The 25,313-nt window shown below is 35.0% G+C and overlaps 1 protein-coding gene across 1 annotated transcript in view; it reads right to left on the reverse strand.

Annotated features, from left to right (window-relative positions):
- MAN1A1 (mannosidase alpha class 1A member 1) overlaps positions 1 to 25,313 on the reverse strand; it is a 171,390-nt gene that overhangs the window by 121,685 nt on the left and 24,392 nt on the right. The window contains exon 3 of the mRNA XM_072643165.1: positions 4,587 to 4,683. Coding sequence (XP_072499266.1) covers positions 4,587 to 4,683 — 97 coding nt within the window. The remainder of the gene's footprint in view (positions 1 to 4,586; positions 4,684 to 25,313) is intronic.

The raw sequence follows: 25,313 nt of genomic DNA on the forward strand, positions 1-25,313 counted from the left end.
TAAAGGAAAAAAGCAATTGGCAGAACACCTTTGATGAAATACACCTTAAAGCCTAATTTTTTGCATTTTGCCAATTTTATTTTAAAATATGACTGGGGGGGTATACTGGTACAAAAAGAAAAATAGCTTCAAAACAGGAATTTATCAACTACCAGTTTTACTGAAATATCAATTATAAAGTGGTTAAGGCCTTTTAAAGTAATGTTTTGATTTTCTAGTTTCAATTCAAATGCAAATATCTGGTCTCTGCTTTGCAGTACTGGCTGACGAGAGAAATTTTTGTGGTAAGAAATACCATTACTTCTTTTCATTTTTAGGAAGCATTTAGAAAATTTAAGTACATTAAATTTAGCTGAGGTGTTAGTGGTAGCTACTAGCAATCATAGTAATAATAAGCAATTCATATGGCACTTTGAGGTTTGTAAAGCACTTTACAAAAATCATGTTATTTTATCCTCATAGCAATCCTGGGAGGTAGGTGCTATTATTTATGTCCATTTTACAGATAAGGAAACAGGCACATAAGGACTAAATAACTTTCTCAGAGTCACACAACCAGTAAGAATCTGAGGCCAAACGGTGTTTTGTCCACTCTGAAACTAGCTGCCTCATGTTATCATTCTTAAAATTGTCTTAATGAAATGACCAGATTTCTTTCCCACAGAAGAGGCTTGGACACAGAAGGAAAAAGTAGCTTGTCATGGGTTTATGCTGATGCTGATGGAAGTCTGAAATTAGAATCCATTTTTAAGTATATGTCTCTATGTAGAGGGAGATATTTTAATCTGTGTACGTATTATGGGAATCAAAGTTGGCACAATGGAACAGTCAGTTTGGAGTCAGATGTCCTTGGTTCTAAAACCCTACTATGGTACTCTCTGCTACCTTTGTGATTCTGGGTGTGTGCACCTATTTAGGCCTTAATTTTCATCTGTAAAATGAAAGGGTTGGACTAGATGATTTCTTAAATCCCACCTGGCTCTAAAGCTAATGAACCATCCCCCCAGTAGAGTGAGGTTAGAATCCCTATCTTAACTAACTTTGAGGATCTCAGGTTCTTAGCATAAAGCTTTGCACACAGTATGCAAATAATAAATGTAAAACTGGTCTGAAATTGTTGTTACACTCTAACTGGTTGAGAATAACCTTGAGGAGAAAAAGCTACTAAAAAGTTTCATGATTTTGAAATTATTTAACTGTGCTCTAAAAAGCTATTTTGAAAGTCAATTCTCGGAACAACCTACAGTTATGCAGATAATCATTTCCTAAGAATCTACATAGTAAAGAGCTTGTTGTTTTTCCCATTTCTGTTAGGTAAAGGAGTCTCTTAACATAATTTTGCTATTCTCTGATTAAAGTTAAGAACAGCTTCACAGAAACAATAATAAAATATATAACGACTGTAAAAACTAAAATTTTACAGTGTTTTATAACAAGTAAGGCTAAGGTATTAGGATAGTCACCCTACATGTCCAACCTTAATTTGAAGATAAAGTGATAAGTACTGTGGGAGAATTGTATTTTCTTTCCTCAAATTAAATTATTACTATTATTAAAAACAGTAAGTTATCTTGCATATTCTACAATATACTTTCACAGAGCAAAGCTAAAGCTATTTCATGTCTATGCAAATTAAATAAGTAGGGGAAAAGTATAATGTTTCTCAGGATCAATAAATATCTAAATAAATAAATATTCCTCATTACAAAATTAGAAAGAAACAAAAAGATCTTTTGAATAAGGAACTTGGTAAAATGCAACCAATTTTAAGCTTAGTAAAAGACCAAAGTAGTATTAGAAATTTTAGATTCTTAAAAATTATTCAATAAGTAAAAAAAATATTCAAAGAAATAATATTCTTAAGCAATCAAAATTTTTCATTTTGACAAATTTCTATACAAACCAACTTGGGAAAGAGATATGTTAAAAGCTCAGGGACAAATCATTTAGGGTTCCAATTTAATTGAATCTGTAAGCATTATAATTTGAGTATGTTAAAGCCCTAAGATGATCAGGAACAATCAAACATTTCAGTAGTGAACTGAGTTCAGTAACACTGAGTAAAGTATTATGCCCTTTTATCATGATGATCTTTGAGACATTTATTCCAGTAATATATCTTAGGGCACAGATCAATGACATTCCCAACTCTCGGTGCTACTAATAAGATTAAGTAATATTAATTCCAATAAAGCCTATGGCAGAAGCTAAAAAGAAAAAAGAAGGGGAAAGAAAAGAGAATGTGTATGAAAAATAAAGAGCAAAAGAGGAGGAAAAGAAAGATAGATGAAAAACAAAATGACAAAGGATAATGAATGGGAAAGATCCAAGAGAAATGACTTCAGGTGTTCAGTGACACCAAAACCACAGATCTTGGATATGATGGAATACATAATGGAAATTAAGAGCCTTCACAGAGGAAAGCTTATAAGCCTACTTTGTAAATCAATTCGCTGTCGTATCTCCTTCCTAGACTCTAAGATTCTCTAAGATAAGGGACTCTCATCTAAACTTTGCACTGCCTTGGGTTTATCGTTATTGACTTTAAATTTCCCGTCATGGAAAGAACAGTAGATTTCCAGTCAGAGTACTCAGATCTGCTGCTTACCACATGTGACATTGGACAATTCATGTAACCAGTCCACACTTAAGTTTCTTCATTTGGAAAATGAGGGGGTTGGACTGAGATGTATTTGACCCCTAAATTCTATGACCCTGAGTACTTTGATTTCCATTAGGTGTAAAAGAAAATCTTTTTAAAAAATGAGTGTTAAAAAAGTACTGCAGTACATATGTTATTTAGTTGTTGAGTGGTAGAGAGATATTGGTGTGGTTTGCCATTTCCTTCTCCAGCTTGTTTTACAGATGAGGAAACCGAAGCAAACAGGGATAATGACTTACCCCATGTCACACAACTTTTAAGTGTCTAAGGCCAGATTTGAACTCACAAAGATGAGTCTTCCTGACTCCTGATTTGACACTCTATCCACTACACCACCAGACTGTCCCACAGTATTACATATATACATACATATATAGAGATATGTATATACATACATATAACATATGTATTATATGTTATATATATTTATGATACATAAATATGTATTTATATTTGTAATACATATATATCTATTTATAATACATATATTGATATAAATATATGTAATATATATATATATGAGAGATCACACAGTAATATCCTGGTAAACTGTGATGAATAGATTTGAATGATAACACAAAATGAATTAATTGGGCTATACAAGGCTTCATTTGAAAATACATAATACACAGTCTATTGTTGGCTTGTGTGTTCCTTTGTGTTAATTTCATTGTAAGTCAAACACTATGACAATATGTATGCACACTTTGTAAAAACTCATGTAAAATAGGTTTTCAAACATAAACTGATGATCTATTTTATAAATAATCCTTAAAAAAACCAAAGTAGTACTTCAACAAAAGAATTTGGATGGTTTGTCTCTCAAAATTAATTACGTTAATAAAGAATTGTGACCTGTTTAAAGTTCTATAAGATTTGATTCTCTGCTGACTAAAGAAATTTTCCTTTGTCCATCAAGGGACCATGCAAAGAGCCACTGCCTACTTGGAGGCTAATTTGATTTTAGATTAAAAAGGAACATACTCAACTTCCAGAGACCCTGTATTTTGAATGAATTGTATATTCAATTTCCTGGTTTAAGAAACCAAAGAATAACCCACCCCTCAAACCCACCACCTCAAGGCCTTTATCCTTTTTTCTCCCCAGAGTTCTCTTGGGAAGTAAACAAGGAAAAGTAGCTCTGGAGAATGAGGGAAGAAATAAGGGAGAAGGGGAAAGGGAGAAGAGATGATCACCTTAGCATAAAATAAATACTACAATACCATCTGATCATGTTTTCAGAGCACAAACCATAGGGGACCACATTTACTTCATAGTACAACTAAAATTTATGGAGAAACATAAGTATAACAATCCTCAATCTCTTCTGTTGATGCTAGACAGAACAAGGTCAATTGGTGCATCTAGGAATTGAACCTATTACCTTGGCCACATAATCAGGTAGCCTAGTCTAGTGGAAAGACTAGACAGAAGTCTCTCAATTGTCTATCACTAGCTGGATACTCTTGAGTGAATCACTTAAATCTATGCTTTAACTTCTTAATCCATGAACTAGCAATAATTATTATTTACTTCCCTATAAGAATGAAATTAAATAAAGCATATGAAAGTCCTTAGAAAATGTAAAGGTGCTACATAAATGTAACATGAGTAAGGTAAATAACTGAGGCCTACTTTCTCTTGCAATACAGAAGCTAATAATAGGTAGAAACATATAAGACAACATAAACACATCTGATCGGCTACATCGACTATTCATGTAAGATAAAGCCACCTCTTATGGTCAAATTAGACATAGCTACTAATACCACTGCCAACAAACTTTATTAACTTAATATATCTATAATAAATTTTGAATCCTTACTTATGTTTGTTATCAGTAACCCTATAGGTGTACAGAATTACAGGTAATGTTGAGTTGAGGAAGAGTCACTATCTAAGTACCAAAGTACATACTACTTACCAAATAAACTACTTGAATGTCCTTTTTTTGATATAGGTTTCAGTTCATTTAATCCCCAGGCATAAAGTTTATAATTATTCCAAGCATGTTTCATCATCTGAGGGAGAAGAAAAATGAAAACAGGGTTATAATTCATACTTAATAGTTTTTTTTAATATATATGCAATTTTGCCATTTATTGTATATCAAAAAGTGAGTAAATAATTAAGTAAAAATTCACTCCTTAAACATATAATGAGATACTTCCAGGTTTCCAATGTTTACTAAAAGAATCTCACCACCATGAATAAAAACTATAGCTTTTTCTTTAGTCTTTTTAGTTTAAACTCCTCTGATCTTTTTGCCATCCTCATCCATCCTTTCTGGCAGTCTCAGAGGAAGAGTTAGTTGACTCTCTACTTTCCCAAAAGTAAATCCTCTACCAACCTCTTCTATAACCAGGTGTGCCAATCATATTACCTTTCCTTCATATTTCTCATGCACATAAAATCTCTCATTCTGAGTCCTTTCTTTAAACCTCAAAATGTATCTTCAATTCTTAATTATCTCACCAGTATCAAGGAGAAAGGGAAACTTCCCTTGATCCTATGAATATCTCAAGTCATCATCCCATTTCTTTTCTCTGCCTCTCTCAAAAATTTCTGTTCTGAAAAATAATATTCTGAACTCACTGTCTCTACTTTTTAAAAAATCACCCACTCAGTCCTTAACCACTTGTAATTTGACCTACAAATCTACTGTTCCACTGGAACTCTCCAAGATAATATTGAGCTCCCTATCAGCAAGTAAAATCCCTTTTTTTCTGACTTCATCCTCTTTGACCCTTCTAGTCTGGTCTAATTGTCTATTCTGTCTCCTTGTTTTTCTCTCTGATCACTCTCTTCTTTCTCTTCTCTTTGGCTTCTGAGTATGGGTATTCCCCAAGGAGCTTATTGTTTATATTATTAGCTACAAGAACCTATATTTCCATCTCAATGTTGCATTAGCACCTCAAACTCAATATGTTTAAAACTGAACTCATCATCTTTCCCCCTAAACTTGTCCCTCTCCCTGCTTTCTCAATTTTAGTTCACAGCACCACCACATTCCCATTTTCCTAATAATATGGTCATCTTTGACTGTTCCCTCTTTTCTCCCCCTAAAGATCCAGTTGCTAAATTCTATCATTTCTACTTCTCCCCTTCTTCCTCTTTCCCCCGTCCTACTATGATCACCATACTCAAGGCCTTCATTTCTTCCTACTTAGACTACTAAAATGTTTCCCTAAATGGTCTTCCTGCCTAAAGTAGCCCTAGCTTTCTTCAATCCATCTCTCACCTTGCTATCCCAGTAATCTTTTTAAATGACCACTAAAATCACATTAGTCCTTTATTTAAAAAAATAATGACCAACCTACCACGGCTCTCAATTGCCTTCTGAATAAAGTATAAACTCCTGAATGTTATTCAGTGCTCTCCATAAGTGAGTTCTAACCTACATGTCCAAGCTCAGATCTAACTTGTTTGGCATCATTTTATGCTATCTCTTTATGTATTTATGCATTCCAAGCAAACAAAACTACTCTTTGCCTTCATTTCCAACCTGCTCTCTTATCTCCACCCTCTGTGATCTCCTCCCAAGAAAGAAAGCTTTGAAGATTAAATTTACCTCTTGTACCCTTCTAACAGATCCAAGAACTACCAGTGGCAATGGCCAGACTCAGAAAAGTTACCGATAAAGTACCTGTTTTAGTCTTCCCGTACATTCAAACATTCAAGTGAGAACAGAGCTAGGTCCCAATTAATGCAAATAACTGATCCTCTTAAGTTGTTGCATTATCTGAATTTGTACTACTGGAAGTTATAATCATTCAAAATATAGCAATTGGTTCAACCCCAATGGAAATATTCAATGAAAAAATTTAAAAATAAGAATAAAGACTTAATTAAATAATATTGAGCTCTGAAGGGGAGAGCCCCCAGAACTATCTAATCTCAAACATCAGTCTATTATAGATAATTTCACTACTAGAATGAATCCAAAACTCCAAAAAAGGAATTATTAAACTAGTAATATGCCCCTGAATATCCTCAAAATGGATTCAGACAACAGGAAAAGTCTGAGCTTCATTTATTTCATTATGCAGGAAAACAAACTGCCATACAAATCTGCCACAGCTAAATTCAAAAGCAGTTCGACAAAAAAAAGGCAAAAGAATTTAATGTAGAGACAAGTGTTCTTTTAAAGTAAGTTGAAGGAGAAAAATAGCAATTAGGTCTCAATTTCTACTCCTGCCAGAACACCTTCTATCTTCCCACTTTCCTTTTGGCAATGGAGAGGCTAAGTTCTGAAGACCAGCTGTACTTCCATACTCTGACTCCTCTCTACTACTTTTGTTTCAGGAAATTGAGTGGAAAGTGATCTTTAAAATAAAGAAGCAAAGTACAGGGTGGGGTAAGAGAATCAATTTTGCTTACATAATGCTAGAGTTTTGAATATGATGCATCTCCAACTCTTCAAATTTTATTTAAAGCTCTGAAAGCTAAAGCAAGGAAAAATGTCAAGGTTTAAAAAGCCTGACAGTGCTTTCTATTACATTTTATCAGAAATCATTCAAATGTCATAAAAAATTAACTTTTCAAGAATATCAGGTAAAAACTTCCAAACAAAACATTCTTTGGGGATCATACTATCAACATTCTTCCTTTCAATCTTTTTCATGCTAGATATAAACACACACGAAATAACAACCTAAGGAATTTATTACTACTCCTCCAAACTCTCACTTATCAATTATGTCTATTTCCAGTGTGATGTGAGCACAAAATGAAACCTGACCAACACCACTACTCTAATCTCAAGCATCAGCCTATTATAGATAATTTTGCCACTAGAATGCAATATCTCCAACTTAAGGGATTATCAAACTTACATTATGACCCTGAATATTACAAGTAAATGGATTTCAGCAACAGGAAGTCTGAGCTTCATTTCTTTCTTTCTTCATGAATAAAAATTGCCATATAAATCTGCCCCAGCTAAATTCAAAAGCAATCCAACAACAAAAAAGTCAAAAGAATTTCCTCACATTTTAACTATTACAACTCTATGAGTATGAGAAAAATTGAGACTGATTTATGTTCTAAATGCCAATATCCACCATGAACACCTTCTAATACCTCAACTTCCTCAACTTTCAAATGATTCCACTTCAGGCATCTATAAAAGCCCTACCAAACTATAAACCTCTGAGGACCCTGAAATCCTTCTCTCATCTAATTGCAAAGTTGAAAGGAACTTTGGAGGTCATCTCTTTTAACTCCCTTATTTTAAAGATGATACCCTTCAGGCGTAAAGTAACTCTCCCAAGGACATATAGCATGTAGTAATGGAATCAAAGCTGGAATGCATGTAAGAAATGGAACTATGGGACCAAGTCCTATGCTCTTTCTTTCCCTTATGTCATATTGTCTTCTTCTATTGGGTCATTGATGGTGCAATGAATAAAGTGATGGTCCTGGAGTCAAGAAAACCTTGGTTCAAATTCAGCCTTAGTATTTATTAGGTGTATGGCACCCTGGACAAAAAAGTCATTTAATTTCCATCAGCTTCAGTTTCCTCAACCGGGAAACATAACAGCATCTATCCCAAGGTTGTTGTGAGGATCAAATGAAATGTTTGTAAAGTACTCAGCACAGTGTCTGACACACGGTAAGTGCTATGCAAATGCTATTACTATTAATAGCTTTCTACCAGTCTTGCTTCTTATGCCTACTGAGCCATTTGTTCTTGGTTCTCATCTCAACCTGTAATCCCTCAGTTCTTCTTCAGTCTCCCATCCCTCACCCCCATTCTACCCTTACCCATGCCCCTATCCAGCCACCTCAGCAAAACTTCCTTCAGTGAAACAAGGTAAGCTCCCTGGGGGCCGGAATTGTTTCATTTATCTCTTTGTATCTAGCATTTAGCACAGGACTTAGCAAATATCTGGTGCATACCATAGTAGATTATTGAAAAATGCTTGTTAATCTATTTAGACTGATTTTAAAATCTTTTGTGCCCCTGTCTTTATGTTCGATCTGCCTTTCCAGTCCTCAAAACTAGGCAAACTGTACAATTCACTCTTTACTATTTTCTGGTTTACAATGACAACAATTTTTTAAAAATTCAATTGTATAAAGAGAATTTTTTTAGAATAGAACATTAAAGTCTTTTGCTTTAGACTGAGCTCAGTACATTATGTTCTAATGCAAAATAACTGTCAGTGATGGGGGACCCAAGGAAATACATCATTCTATTAAGAAATAATAAGATGAGAAGGCTCTGGGCTTTCCAAATTGTTGGTGTTCTCTTTGACCACAGAAACCAAGATAGGTACTGCCATCTGCATTTCTATTTCCTTTGGAAGGAATTGTTGTTTCAGTTACATCTGACTCTTCATAACCCCATTTGGGGTTTTGTTGGCAAAGACACTGAAGTGGTCTGACATTTCCTTCTCCAGTTCTTTTTACAGATGAGGAAGCTAAGGCAAACAGTTAAGTGACTTGACTTACCTAGAGTCCCATAGCCAGTAAGTATCTGAGGCCAGACTGGAACTCAGGAAGATCAGTCTTCCTGATTTGAGGCCTAGGACTCTATTCACCATGCAGACTCAAATCATTAATAAATTTAGTTACTTTTATGCTTTGAAAGAGTTAGGCCAATACTTTAAATCCTCCAATGGATCTGTTTCTTGTGGATCTGAATATCCCTTCTAACAATGCAGATAACAACCCATCCATGTCTAGTTATTATGATAAATTCTTTGTCCATGTTCTCCCACAAGTGGCCCACTCAACATGCCAGAAACTTTCCTCAATTTCTATTACAGTCTTGGTTTTTACCAAGGGAGTACTTGGGTTGTCCACATTTCAACTGTTGCCCTCACCACATGAATATATTTTTACGATTACATCTTTTACTCCTGTTCTAGTTCAAAGTTCCTCATTGATTATGCAGTTATCCTTCTGCACTGTAACTTTCCCCACTGTGGCTTTGATATATCATGGGTTGGCATAAGAAATTAAATGGGATTTTTTGGGGGAATTTTGTGGAAGCTGCAGATGATATTCAAAGGCCTGTTGCACATGACAGAGAAAAAGTATAGGAACTCAGAAACGCAGAAAATACACGTATAGTATTGTATAATGTAAATTATTTTATCTTTCAACACCATAATAATTCAGACTTCTTCTATACAATGAAAAGAGTGCCAAAAAAATTCATGTGGATTTTCCAGATCAAAGGGGCATCACATTCCTAACCCTCAAAATATGGAAGGGATAACTATATTATAGCCAGTTCACACTAACCATGTGACTCTCTTCTGTGTTCCGAATTATAACTATTTTTAATTCTTGAGATACTTCCTTCAATTGAAGAATCACTGCATTCTTTAATATCACTTTTAAATAATGCAAATATTTTCAGAGAAAAATGCAGTAGTTTAAAAGGGTAATTAACTTAGAAATTTTTAAGTACTTAGAAATTTTCTTAAATATACCAGGAATTTATATTTTTTTAGAAGTAAAAATGGAGTCTTCTAACTACATAAAAAAAGCAACTGATTAAAAAATGTTTTGAAGGAGGAAAGAGATATGAGTTCTATTACTTAATTTTAAGCACAACTAATTTCTAAATATTCGACTATTATATAAAAGTTAGGTTTGATTTTAAAATGAGTTTACATTTATTAAAGAATAAACAGTTTCTATGAGAAAATTGAAATTTTATTTTACTTATTATGGTGTATTATCACTTTACTCAGAGAAGATGTGAAATCCTCAAGTGGCTTATATAACAAGGTGTTACGGAATATTATGGAATTTGTCTAAATTCTTGATTACTTGTAATGGAATGTCTATATGCTGTATTGCCAGAACTGGTTTCACATAGACACTATTAAAATGAAGAGTCAGCGCATACCCTATATTTTCAGCATACTTTTATCAGTTATAAGTTGATAAAAGATTACTATATTTTAATAAATTCACTATTTCATACCAGCTATAACTCTGCTTATAGAATACTGAGCTTGTTCTACAGTAGGTTAAATTAAATTATTAATAGGTTCCTATACTCATTATGTTTGCAATACTACTTTGGATGGATACAGGGACAGACACACACACACACACACGAGCGCGCATGCGCCTCTCTTCTGAACACTCAAGGGCTGTTGCTTCCCCCCCCCACTTCAGTATTTTGAGAAGCTACTATAAATACGATGGCGCTTTCTAAAACATGCTCTGCCAGAGCAAAAGCTGGGGTCCTGTAATCGACCCCTACACAACTTTATCATAGAAAGTATCCGAAATATCTCTTTATAGCACAGTGACACTTCAAACTTATCCTCTCTTTCAATTCTTACAGCATTTATCATTTATCCTATTGGCTTGATACACACAGACTTTTGCTATCTCTTCCACTGTTGTCTGAGATTTTATTTCATTGGAACACAGAATATCAGAACTGGAAGGGCCCTAGTCAAAATCTCTTCTAATTTATAGACAAAGAAATTGAAGTTTACAAAAATTAGGTGATTAGCTCAAGGTCACACACTGGTACCCACATCCTTTTGCTCTAATTATAGGACTGATTCCACTGTACCATGACCTTTTTTGTGTAGTTTACAAAACAACTGTTTTATATATTGTTTTTCCAAATATAATGTATGCTTCTTGAAGGAGAGCATTGTGTCTGAAACTTCTTTTTGTATTTCACACAGTCCTTCACACATGGTGGACTTGTAATAGATACTAGCTGGATTCACTTTAATTTTATTATTATTCAGTTGTTTTCAGTTGTGTGTGACTCTGTGACCCTATTTGAGGTTTCCTTGGCAAAGACATTGGAGTGGTTTGCCATTTCCTTCTTCAGTTCATTTTACAAATGAGGCAAACAGTTAGGTGACTTGACTTGACTTGCCCAGGGGCACACAGCTAGTGTCTGAGGCCAGATTTGAACTCAGGAAGATCAGTCTTCACAAACTCCAGGTTTGGCATTTACTGTGCCACCTTGCTGCCCTCACTTTAACACATTTATTACTTTAATACATTTTAATACTTGTAAAGTATTAAGGTATTTTTAGTACTTTAGCACATTTATTAACCACCTTATACGTACAAAGGACCTTTCTAGGTGCTAGTGATTCAAAGACAAAGACAAAAACAAAACGAAATAATTCTTGCCCTTAAGGAGTTCACATTCTACTAAGCGGATAAAACATGTATAACAATGCATGAATAAAAGTAAAGCTTTTTGAAGAATGAGAGCTTTATTAAACACCTTGGGGAAAGAGAGAGAGGGTATTAGGAAAGGCAAAATAGAAAAGTGACATGTCTGCTAAGTCGTGAAGGAAGAGAAGAATTCAAATACAGATGAAGCAGAAGTGCATTTGAGGTGGGGGGAATGCATTATGTGACTTCATGGAAGAAGGATATGGCTTGTGAAGCTTATGGAGCAGTCAGAGTTTAGCTGGAAGGGTAAATGTATGAAGATGTAAAACAAGCCTGAAAAGGTAAACTGTTGTTTACCAAATTGTGCAGGGCCTTAAATGTCAGCCTAAAGAATTTATAGTTTATCTTAGAGGGAATAGGAAATGGTTTATGAATGGTGGGGTGGGGGGAGGCAAGTGTATTTTTGGGAGATTACAGTAGAGGGTGGATGGCAGAGAACAGTGATTGGAAACTGAAAAACCAAGTAAGAAGCTTTTATAATAGTCCAAATAAAGGGTGATGATGGCCATGTTGAGTAGAAATAGGCATTTATTAAGCCCCTACTACATGATAGGCACTGTGGAAAGCATTTTATAAATGTTACTTCATCGGATGCTCACAATAACCCTGTGAGGTAGATACATCTCACAGTTGAAGAAAATGAGGCAAACAGAGGTTGCACCCAGGGTCACAACACAAATGTATATGATACTACATTTCAACTCAGGTCTTCCTGACTCTCAATCATCTATTCCCTCCACTGTGCCACCTAGCTCATCATCTAAAGAATTTTGTTGAGGTAGAACTGATAGATATCAGTCACTAATTGGATATGGGTGGTAAGGAAGCCAGAGTCAAGGAGGCCACCAAGATTACAAACTTGAGTTACTGGGAAGATGGCACTGCTCTCAACAGAAAAAAATTGGGAAATTTAAAAGAGATTTAAAGATGATGTTTTAAATTATTAATCAATTTGATAAGCATATATTAAGTTCCTACTACATGTGAACACACTGATAGAGAACGCACAGAGGAAATGAAAAAAAAAAACAATCCCCACATTCAGGGAGTTTGCATAGTAAAAAGGAGAGAGAATTTAAAAACAGATAAATACAAATACCATATATTTTTGACGAGGGAGAGAGTACTATCAATCAGAGAGATTAGGGAAGGCTTCTGGTCAAGAGGTTCTACCTGGGCTAAGTCTTGAAGGAAGCTAAGGATTTTTAAGGGCAGAGGGGAGGAGGGGCCACAGCCTGGGGAAAGGCAGAGAAATAGGAAATGAAATGCTGAGCTCAGGGAAAGCAAGTAGAATAGAGAATGCATGAGGGAGAATAATATGAACTACAGAGAGGAAGGCAGGAGTCTATAATATGAAAGGCTTTATATGCCAAGCTAAGGAGTTGATATTTTATCCCACAAGTGATAGTGACATGTTGAAGATTCTGGAGCATATGAGTGACAATAGTCAGACCTGTAATTTAGAACAATTATTTTGGCAGTTGTGTGGAGGATGGATTAGACAAGGGGGAAAAGTGGAAATGGAATCCAATTAGAAGGCTATTGCCATAAGTGTATCTGAAAAGGTGATAGGGACCTGAAATAGGGTAGAGGCCTTGTAAATAGCAAAAATGGGAGAATTGTCATGAAAACTGAGAAGACACTTGGTTTATGTATTTATTATGTATACGTCACATCCCCTTACTTGAATGTGACTCTATGAGAGCTGAGACCTTATCTTAGATAACTTTTATGTCATCCTTCCCTCACTCCCTCACACTTGAGAAAATGAGATTAAATTTTGATATAATAAGGTCAATGTGACTTGAGGCTTAGCAGGAATTAAAATGGTGGTCCCTATTGCGGATACTATGAAATTTGGTTTATCCTAAAAAAGAAAAGTTTATTTCATTACAGGCCAATATCACCATGTTTATCAAGTGTCACTTTTCAGAACAATCATCAATTTTTCACCTTCTCTTCCTTAAACCATCCATTTTAAGGTTTATGATAAAATAACATGAAGTCAAATTGTTTGTTTTCCATTATTTCTAATTCTTTGTGAATTGGTCTTTATGCTTTTAATAAAAAAATGTGATTTGAAAGGGATTTGTTTTCAGGTTTGTCAATACAAATAAGAAACTAATACTTTTTATTTGTAGTTTTATTGTTTCTTGTTATTAGGTTTTACAAAGAAATAGTATGTAAAGAAAACAGTAGTCAGTGAGAGAACTGACTTGAATTTTACAAAACTGAGAATAAGCCAAGAATATTTATTTTGTTAACATGGTTTCTTTAAAACAAAACCAAACCAGTCTTGGGGTAACTCTATGGGGTTGCAGATGCAAAGGGGTTTTTGTCAGGTAAAAGTATTTCCTTTCAAATTAAAATGGAAAAATCACAGTTTTTAACTAAATTATGAATTACAATTTTAAAGTTTTATTATATGACAGAATTTTAAAAATATGTTGGTTTATAAAATGTATAATTATATAGATGAAAATAGATTTTTAAAAGTAGGGTTATTATTGATGCTATTAGGGCAGCTATGTGGTGTGGTAGATAGAGAGCCAGCCTGGAGTCTGGAAGATCTGTGCTCAAATCAAACCTCAGAGTCTAGGAGTCTAGACTGAAGTCTCGAGGTCACATATGGCCTTCTATGTCCTTGGGTGCAGCCTTTTGACTGACTCCAAGTTTTACAGAGCAAATCCTTTTATTAAGGGGATTTGTTCTGTGAAGCACTTGAGGACCTACAGGGTCATATGTGGCCTCAGGACCACAGGTTCCCTACCCCTGGGGGCTGTGTGACCCTGGATAAGTCACTTTACCCTATCTGTTTCAGTTTTCTAGTCCATAAAATGAACTAGAGAAGGAAATGGCAAACCACTCTAGTATCTTAGTCAAGAAAACACCAAATGGGGTCATGAAGAGTTGAATACAACTGACTTGACTGAACACCAAAATGTTTAATTAATTGCTGATAATAAGTACTATTGTTCTTTATTATAATGCCTGGCAAATTATTCATATGAATATTTGAACCATCTTTAAAAAATGATCTTAATTGAAGCTATCTACCTTTAAACTTCATTAGTTGAGTATATCTGAATAGACTGCATGATGAAAGTAGCTAAGTGGCTTTCAAAATGTGACCCAGTTTGTTTTTTTTTACCCCCTTTATCACAATGGATTAGAAAGTAACCTCTATTTTAGTTGAACAAATACTGGGTTTGGAGAGGATCTGAGTTAAACACTGGCTCTATTAATTACTTACTATGTGTGAGACTGCGCAAATCATTTAAGCTCTCCTAGTTTAAGTTTCTTCACCTATAAAATAAATGAGTTGGAGTACATGGTCTCTAAATTAACTTCTAGTTATAAATTTTATGATTCTTTAACTCTTCAAATATGATACTAGCAATGAAGTGTCATAAATGGACATTTTCTTATGATAAGCCAGGTGAGAGAAGTAATAATATAAATAAAAAGTTATCTTTAATTTACTCTGAATATTCGTTTCTTATACTCACACACAAATATGATGGTTTTCAGAAGAAATTAAATATACAAATATATTTTAATTACATATATACCTATATTATATATATATATATATATATATATCAAATGACTATTATTTTCTATTTCCAATTATGTAAATTTCTTTATTTTGGGTTACCAAAAAAAAAAATCCAAATTTTTTGAATGAATGGTTGATGTTTAATAGTTCATGTTTTAGAAATATGACAAATAAAAATTTCAAGCAATCTTCTTTTTTCTTGAAAATGATATTGGTAGGAGATAGAAAGTAAACTATTCAGGCAGAAAAGCAGAACTTAATTCTGACCATAATTGTCTTTTTGATGCCTTAGAGTGAGGGAAAGGTGGAGGAAGGGGGAACATATAATATCATGTAGATGTGTAAAAAAAGATTTGTGCTATATATGATGCTTATTTTAAGACCTCAAATTTCCTTCTCTCACTCTCCTTTCTACTAATTTATAAAGATATAAAATTTTCTTCAGTTAGATATTCTGTAAGGATGTCTTCTAATCTTTAGTCTTGACTTTATAGAAGTTGGACTTTTGTTGCCAACAGAACACCCTAATAACTTAGCCTTGTTGGCTATTGTAAAAGACATATTGCTCAATATAACATTTAAAATTTCTATGGTACTCTTGCTCAGTACTCTAAATTGATCCCAAACTGGCAACATCATACTTTTTACTAAACCATCTAAAAAATATTCCTGCATTGATTTTTTCATGGTTCTCTCTACTAAAATTTCATTAGATCTCTGTCATTTTATTATCCCTGGTAAACTCAATTATTGTAAACTGTATGTGAAATATCTTTTTTAGAAGTAATAAGTTATACTTAGCATTCACAAATTATATTTCAATACTTCAACAGACCCACGGTTTCATCAGTATATATACTCTTCTACTGATCAAGACTGCAACTCCTTGAAGGAGTTCACAGAGGAATAAGTCCTAGCTCTATCACTGCTTGTGTGACCTTGGGCAAGTCATTTACCTCTCTGTGCTTCAGTCTCCTCATATGTCAAATGTGGGCTGTGGGCTTTATGGTCTCTGAGTTTCCTTTCAGCTCAAATCTATGATACTATGATTCATTGTTAGCAGTGTTTGTGAATTTCTGTGGCTTAAAAAAATTGTCCATTGGAGATCAACCCTCTGGTGATAGGTTTCTCTGAACTTGGACATGCTCAATCTACCTAACAATCACAAAATTATTTTACAAGACCTGTTCTGCAAAACTTTTCATTTTGGGAAGACCTGTTGGAGATTGTATCTATTGGCATGGCCTTTTAGAACCTGGGATCAATGCTATGCTATAATAAAACATTACTAAAGCCATCAGCCACACACCTTACAAGTCATTTTATGGATTTATAATTATAGGCATGCTTTACTAACTATAATTTATCTATATTGGACTTGCAAATGTATCTCTAGTTTTCTAATAGACACATGAAATCAGTTTAGGCTTGATTTTTATTTCCAAAGAGAAATAATTTGTGTTGTCATTTCTAGCCATCTTAGGTAACTAATATACAAAAATTTTTTAAAATGCTAAATTTAGTCACAGCTAGAGCATGGAGTAGCTAGGTGGCATGGTGGACAGTGTCACAGCCCAACCTAGAGTCAGGAAGACCTGAGTTCAAATGTGACTTAGTAAGTACCAACTGTGTGACCCTGATAACTCACCTAATCCATTTGCTTCGGTTTCCTCAATTGCAAAATGAGGATTATAACAGCACCTACCTTCCAAAATTTTTGTGAGAATCAAATGCTGACATATGCATGCGAGCACTATATAGATGTTAGCTATTATTATTATGATTATTATAATTTTGACATATGCATGCGAGCACTATATAGATGTTAGCTATTATTATTATGATTATTATAATTTATGGTACATTTCTATATTGTGTCAGTTTCACTAATTACCTTCATTTTTCTTTGTGGTATGGAGGAAAAAGAGCTAAGCTTGATGCCACAGGACCTTGGTTTGAATCTAATTTTATTATCCATAAAATCTTTGGCAAGTCACTTACCTGCTTTAGACCTCAGTTTCCTCATCTGTAAAATGAGTAGCTTGAACTAGATGACCACTAATGTCTCTTTCAACTCTAAATCTATGACCCTATGCCCTAATTATGTCATGGCTCACCACCAAATCTGGAAGAAGGCAAAACATTGAAACTCTTAAAAAATATGATAGCAAAACTTCCCTCAACCCAGTTGTCAAATCCTATAATGTTCACTTCTATCCTGACTCATTGATCTCCTATTCCCTACAACACCATCCAGACTTTCACTGCCACCTGCCTAGACTATTTGAATCATTCTTTTGTTACTCTAGCTCATCGTTCATAAATACCGCTGGATTAAATTTTTTTAAGATACTATTCTGATTATGTCACTCTTCTAATTCACAGTCTCTCCCATTCCCTATAGAATAAAGTCCAAATTCCTTAGCTTGGCATTCAAAATCCTCTGCAATCTGGTGTCACCATATCCTTAGGCTATAGCCTTCACAAAATCCATATGGGACTATTCTCTATGCTCCACACTTATATTACACCATCTCTCTGCCTTTGTCCATGCTGCTTTCTCTCTGCTTGGAATGCCCTCTCTTCTCATTCTCCATCCCTGACTGTTGAAATTATTCTTATCCCATAATACCTTTGAAGTAAGCCTTAATTATCACATCTTCCATGAATCCTTCACTGGCCATCTCAGTCTTTATAAATCAGAAAGCACTTGGGGGGAAAAGCACTTGGCTTATATGTCTTATATTTTATTATTATATCCTACTTTGCTATTCTATCTCATGTAACCTTGGCATGTACCTTTCTATATTCCTTGGCATTCCCCCTCACCACATGGACCTAACATAGTACTCTGCACACAAGAAACATGTATTACATGTTCACTGCAATTTGTGAAAGATAGTACTATCTGCTTTATAGATGAGGGGGAAAGCATCAAAAGCTTCCCTGGGCGGGGAGGGGGAGCAGGGCACATAGTATGTGACCTGACTTAGTTCTTTTGACTCCAATTCCATTATTGCTTCCATTGATTTACTCTAGGCCTCCTAGTACAGTTGAAGCACTTGACAGAGTTCCACTCATTCATTAATATGGACCACCTATTTATCATTCACAGCAGTTATGCATCCTCCCCAAATCTCACAGTTAAAAATACTTTTGTGTATAAAAAATAATTTCCTTAGTCTCATTTATAAGACATGATACCATCCCATTATGTCTAGGATATTCATTTGTCCTGGCTTCCATAGTATTATTTTAAGTTTAGGCCTTAATGATTTATGACATTACAACTCCTTCAAGTAGATCTTACCTTTTGTGCCTTACGTGAAGTGCCTAAGAAGCCCTATTTTTGTTTACTGAAGTGACTGTTTTATAAACAATACAATATTAGTGGATGTTATTTCCTCTTCCTCTTCCCTTGGTCATTCCATGGCTCATGAATACTCTTGCCAGATGGAAAGCAGGTAAAGGGGAATTAGTTCATTTTGTTACATAGTTAATTTAGGGAAGCAATGACATGGAGAGTGTAAAATAGCAGCCAATACCACCAACATTTGTTTCAATTTGTCTGGTACCATATGCTATAAATGGTTCTGGGAGAAAGGATTTTGACTTTCATAATTCTGTTTTAAACAAGAAGTTACTGTTAAAAATGAATTTGCTTTCTTTGATCACAGCTGACTGGAAAGGGTAGTTGGGAAGCATGCTAAAGTGGCTGTGTGAAGCTAGCCTTGAAGTACAAATTTTATGTAAGGAGATGGAAACTTGTAGCAAAATTGAAACTCAATAATCTCCTCTGGATTTCATTTATCCATTTCCCTCATTGCCTTTTAAGTGTTTCAATAGAGTAACAGGTAAAAGGTTTTCTTTGTAAAGTTTAAAATTCTATCTCTTGATATGGAGGGAGGGGGCAGGTAACAGAAATAAATTAAGACATCTGAATTGAAATGTAGTTATGAATTACTGACTTTTGAATACCAATTACTTATTATCTCTTTATTCTGAGTAGTAAACACACAGATTTAGGTTCAATGTAAAGAACAACTTTCTAAAAATAAAAGCTATTCAAAAGTGGAACATCCTGCCTTAGGAGGAAGTAGACTACGAATTCCTAGAATTTTTTAAGCAAAAAGCTGGATGATCACTTGTCAAGTATGCTACAGAAGAGATTTCTATTCAGGCATCAGTAGAAGTAAATGATCTTGGAAGCAACTTCTAATTTCAAGATCTTGTGATTTTATAATTCTTAAAATGGGGGGAAAAAATCACAAAAGGGATATGGTGGAAACCAATAGAAGCTAATTTTCCACCTATACCTACATGACAGAGAGCCAAGAATAATGAGTAAAAACAGTAATTTAATAAAAACTAAAATAAAATTTCTCTGTAATGATGAAAAATGCTTCCCTTCCACTAGCAGAAAGGTGTTGGACATGGGTAGGGGAGGACACATTTGGTCACTTTGTCAGTTGCCCTTCCTTAACTGGTTTTCTTTGTTACAAGAAAGAGTTTAATGGAGAGTATATCAGGTAATAACTGATGCAAAAAGCAAAAGGAATAAAACATATTTGAAAATTTCCCTATGCTGACTAATTTTTTCTTCTTATGGTAGTTAAGCTTTTGGACCCTCCTCCCTTTTTAAAAAGAACAGGCAGTTCCAGCAATGAGCCAAGAGAGGGGGAAGAGTCCAACCTTCCTGTTGGCAATTACAGTAGACCTCATTTTTGTTCTTTCAGAAAAAAAGGATTCCTATCACCTAACCATCATTTGTTTCAGTCAGACAAGTCTTCACCATCCCTCAGATGGCATATTAATCTTTGCCTGCTCTTTCTTCTACTTACATAAAATACTATTTCCCTTCTTTTCACCTACCCCAAACTCTTTTCATGTCTTGCTGAACTCCTAGCTTCTTCATGAAAACTTTCCCAACTATGGCAGTCTGCAGTGCTCTTTCTCTTCCAAACACCTGAAACACATGTAGTTTGAACCACACCATCTAATATTTAGGTATATCCCAGATTATAACGTTTTCTAATTATAGGTTTCGTCTTCTCCAACCAGATCAAAAGTTCTTGGAAATGGTACAATGTCTTATAATTTTCTTGTATCCCTTGACAGTGATGGACATGTGTTAGGTGCAAAATAAACACCTCTTAATTAAGGAAGGCTTCTCAGGGAGCTTTGGTTACTTATTTCACTTGTCAATAGCAGGATGAAATTTTTATCGAGTGGCCTAAGCACTTACATTCCTCTATGTGTTTTACTTACGAAGTTTTTTTTCCTTTTCATTACAAGCAACTTATATACATATTTCAGTACTTCAAAGAAATGATTTCATTGATGTTTATATCTCTCCTCTAGGGGAATTCAAACATTTCATACAACATTGACTTCTATAACTTGGTACATTCGGAAGTTTCAGTGGCCAAAAAATCCTGTGAACCCTTCCACATTTAACTAAGCTGGTCTTTGGAAAACTGTCCAGTAATGGGCCCCTACCAGCTTGACTGTATCTATCAGATCTTGTGCTCTGCTGGAACTCCATACCTCTAATAACCCAGGTTGAACTCCATGCCAGTAAGAGGTATTATAGTAGGATTTTAGTAGAAGATTTTGTAAAGGAAAAGACTGGATGTACTTGTTGTAGCCATCTATTCAATGACGCAAATTTCATAAAATCTGTGACTATATTACTATGGACAAAAGAAGGCCTTGTTTTAGTGTGATGTGTGATAAGCAATTAAGTAACTAGATTGGTGACTTTTTTTTCACAGGTAATGAGTATTCTACGGGTCTTACACTCAACCAGAGATATAGTTCCATCAAATGTCTGGAAAACTGAAGTCCTGAAACACTGCTATAGCATGCCTCTGTATCATTCTCATGACGTTTACCAAACTTATCCATTGCCTCTTTCTGTGCAGGTGGTCTCTAGTATACTTTGAGGACAACATGGTTCTGCTTCTATTATCCTTCATCTATGTGCTCTTCACCATTCTTCTCCTATTAGGTCCCTAGATTTTTCTCACACAAGTTCAGATTCTCAATACAAAAGGCTATTCTGAGGTCTCCTTAATACTTTTTTAACTATGCCATTTATTGTTTTTTTAAAAAAATTTTTTTATTACAAACTTAATCCTCAATAAGGCATATATCCTTCTAGAAAAGGTGTTCTTAACTTGGGGTTGCATGAACTTGAAATACATGTGTGTGTTTGTAATTATTTCAACACAGTCAATTTCCTTTGTAATTCTATGTATTTTATTTTGTGCATTTAAAAAAATTCTCAAAAGGGATCCATAGACATCATCAGATGACCAAAGGAGTCCATGACACAAAAATGGCTAAGAATCCCTGTTCTAGAACCATATTCTATTCAGGCTTTATTTATCCCAACAAGAATCAGTGAAGTCAAATATGCTACTCTGCACTTGAATTTCTAGTTCATCTTGCTTCTTACCAGTATTGTGTGCGCTTGTATATATACTCTAAACCTACAGGTTTTAATATTATATCTTTCTTAAAGAGCTTGTCACATGTGGACTTGGTATCTTTACTGAAAGTTCTCTTCTAACACTGTAGTTACTTTCTATGGTATCTAGCTAGGTAGCTTTACATACATAATTTTCTCCCTTCCCCTTGCTTTTCAGTTTAAAGCCCTTTTTGACAGATTTGTAAGACTCCAAGCAGATATGTTCTTCCTCCCATTAAGTATATTCTACTGCTGGCCAAAACCTGTTATTCCTACATTGTATATTTGTTTGCTCATTTTTCCTGCCTCCTTCTAGATTTTTTTTTTCTAAAGGTTGGTCTCTGCTCACTTCTAAAGATGGGAGAAGGGAATGTGTCTGAGCTTCTATCTTTTATACCATTTTGCTGCTTCCACAGCTCACACTGGGGGCCCATATGTTTTTGGTGCTCTCAAAGTGGGGTGTTCTGGGGAAACATCTATTCACTACTCTCCCACTCTGTGCTCTGCAAGTTCCTGACCCAGGTTTGGGTCTATTGAGTTCTGTGTGGTTAAGTTTCTATAGATTGCTACTGGACTCAGTCACTATTAGCCTGATGGAGTGTTCTGCAGGTCCAGAGTGAATGAACGACTATCTCCTTCCTTGGTTTTGGTCTCCTGCCCTGGTTTATTCCACTGAAGGCTTATGTGTGGGCCTAAATGTTAGAACTGAGCCCCCACTCTATTCTTGGGCTCAGAGGCACCCAGTTATGTGTCTGAAACTTGTTCCTTGATCCTCACATAGGTAGGTTATCTGCTCCCTCATCTCCACCTCATAACTGTGACCTGGGACTGGATAATGGGTAACAGAACTTCCAGATGGTACTTATTTCTGCTTCCAAGGAGACAAGGGTCCCCTAGGATTTCTTTCTGCCCAGTGTTTTCTGCCCTGGTGTTCAGTCCCTGTACCTTCCGTGGGTATTTTCATTCTGCCATCTTGATTCTACTCCATCATTCCCATATTTTAAACTGTGGTCCCAAAATCCAAATCCCATTCTCAGACATCATCTTGATAACTAGCTATCCACTTAGAAAACCTTTGTCTGTGATAGACAGCAGTGAAGAAAACACTTAGGTTTTCTAGGTCTATACCTTCCTGGCCAGGAATTTATAATTGCTAGTGATGGTTTTTTTTTCTAGATTTCTTCTGGCAAAATTTTTTGTGCCCACATAAATCACTAAAAGTGGGCAGATAATCCACAAATTTTTCTCATTAAAGTTGTCAAGTAGTCAATTATATTCAGGATTTAAGAATGTTAAAATTATTATGGGAAGATGCCAGAGAGGTAGAATGTTGTAACAAGAAAAAAAACCCCACTGGATATGAGGTCAGAGAACCTAAACTGGAATCCTGGCCCTGTCACTTACCAATTGTGTAACCTTGGGCAAATCATTTAATATTTCATGGCTTTAATTTCATCATCTGTAAAATTGAGGCTGAGTGACTACTCAGCCTTTAATGTCCCTTCCAACTCAAAATATAACATGATGGCTAGCCTTTAGCACTTGTGTAAACTGTGCCTGTTGTGAGGCCTCTTCAGCTCCTTTGATCTTGGCAATATCACTAACAGGGCATCTAGGTGGATAGAACACTAGTTCTGGAATCAGGAAGACTTATTTTCCTGAGTTCAAATCCAGCCTCAAACACTTCCTAGTTGTATGACCCTGGGCAAGTCACTTAACCCTGTATGCCTCAGTTTCCTCATCTATAAAATGAGCCAGAAAAGGAAAAGGCAAACCACTACAGTATCCTTGCCAAGAAAACCCCAAGCTGGGTCACAAAGAGTTGGACACTATTGAAATGACTGAACAACAACAATTATTGACAGATAATAAAACTAAAAGAAAAAAACTAAAAGGTAAAGAGTGGTATTCTTGTCTTACCTAGTTCCTGTAGGAATATTTTCCCAGTGGGTATTAGCATAGGGGAAGGAAGGAATTTCTATCATGGACATAGTTGGGCAAGACTGTCTTCATCCAAATATGTAGACCTTTAGGCATCATGCAGATTGGCTTGAGGGACATAACTTTCTGTTCATATAATGGAGTTAGAGTCACAACTTTTCAACCCATTACTTTTGCTGGCAGGGCTTCAAACTCGGATAGGAAAAAGCAGGTAAAAGCTGAATCCCTCGTCACATATCCTTAATTTAAGAGATAATCTATTCTTTCTCCTGGAAAAAAAATTGTTCCCCCCCACTTTATACTTTAGACAAAAAATTTTTTTTCACAATATTCTTAGAAATCTTTGATTACTAGGTTTTAAAATAAGACACTTGAGCAAGATTCAGTTAAAATATACAGAAAGACTTAACTAGTTTCTGTTAGGCAAATTAATTTTTTATGTAGTTGACCAATGAAGCAACTAAGTCCTGAGTGTTACTGCTATTGACAGAAGAGATTCTCTATTCTAACAGCATGAGATCAGTGGAAATGAGCTGGACTTTCTCCAAATAGTTGAAGGGTGCCAATTACATTTAGAGCTAATCCTTGGTAATCACAGTGTTTGGGATAAAGTAGTTATTACTATTGTACCAGTTCCAGAGATGGTTACAAACACAAACTTGTGAAGCTTAACAAAATATTTTTAAAAATGCAACTATGTTGTAACGTGCCTTTCTCAGTTTCCAGCCCTAATTGGAAATGCACAGCAGATATGATTCATATCTAAAGTTCTTCAGTGCCTGCATTTAAATGAAGTTTCTGATAGTTTTACTTCATATCTGCATAAAAAATTGCAAGATGCTGGTGTATAAAGTAGTCCCAATGGAAAACTAAAACAATTATAATTCCTCATAGCAATTAACTTTCTTTCCCTTTGTCTAAACTTGTTTAAAGCTTCCATTTTGCGAGAAAAAATTAGTGCATGATGGGGAAGAAAGGCAGGGGAAGATATTTTTTACTTATGTATACCACTATCAATCTGATATTGTCAAGAATATTAAAGTTTTAAACCTTAAAAAAACCATGCTTTTTCTATGAATTATGTCAATGATCATCATATGAAACTCCTAATCAAAACTATCAAATTATGATTTTTGTGCCTCCATAGTCATAAATCCAGTCAGAATCTATGATTCTCTGACTTATGCCATACAAAGTAAATAAGCTCTCCTTCAAAGGAGGTCCCTCAATTACACACTACCCTTCATTTTTGACACCCACCAAGACATATTTACAGAAAACCATGGGAGTGCAAAGGATAGAGTAACCATGGCATAAAAATCTCACCTTCAGGATCACTCATGTTATTAAGTCTGGCCACATGTTGCTGCCATCCTTTTCTATTTTATGAAACACCTAAAGTTGGTGGTTGTGAAAGTGGAACTAAGCAAGATTGACTTCATAGTCAGATAGATCAGATAGATCAAAAATGAAATTCAACTAGCTATTTTTATAATAAT

This window comes from Notamacropus eugenii, chromosome 2 (assembly GCF_028372415.1).
Source record: "Notamacropus eugenii isolate mMacEug1 chromosome 2, mMacEug1.pri_v2, whole genome shotgun sequence".
NCBI classification, from domain to species: Eukaryota; Metazoa; Chordata; class Mammalia; order Diprotodontia; family Macropodidae; genus Notamacropus; species Notamacropus eugenii.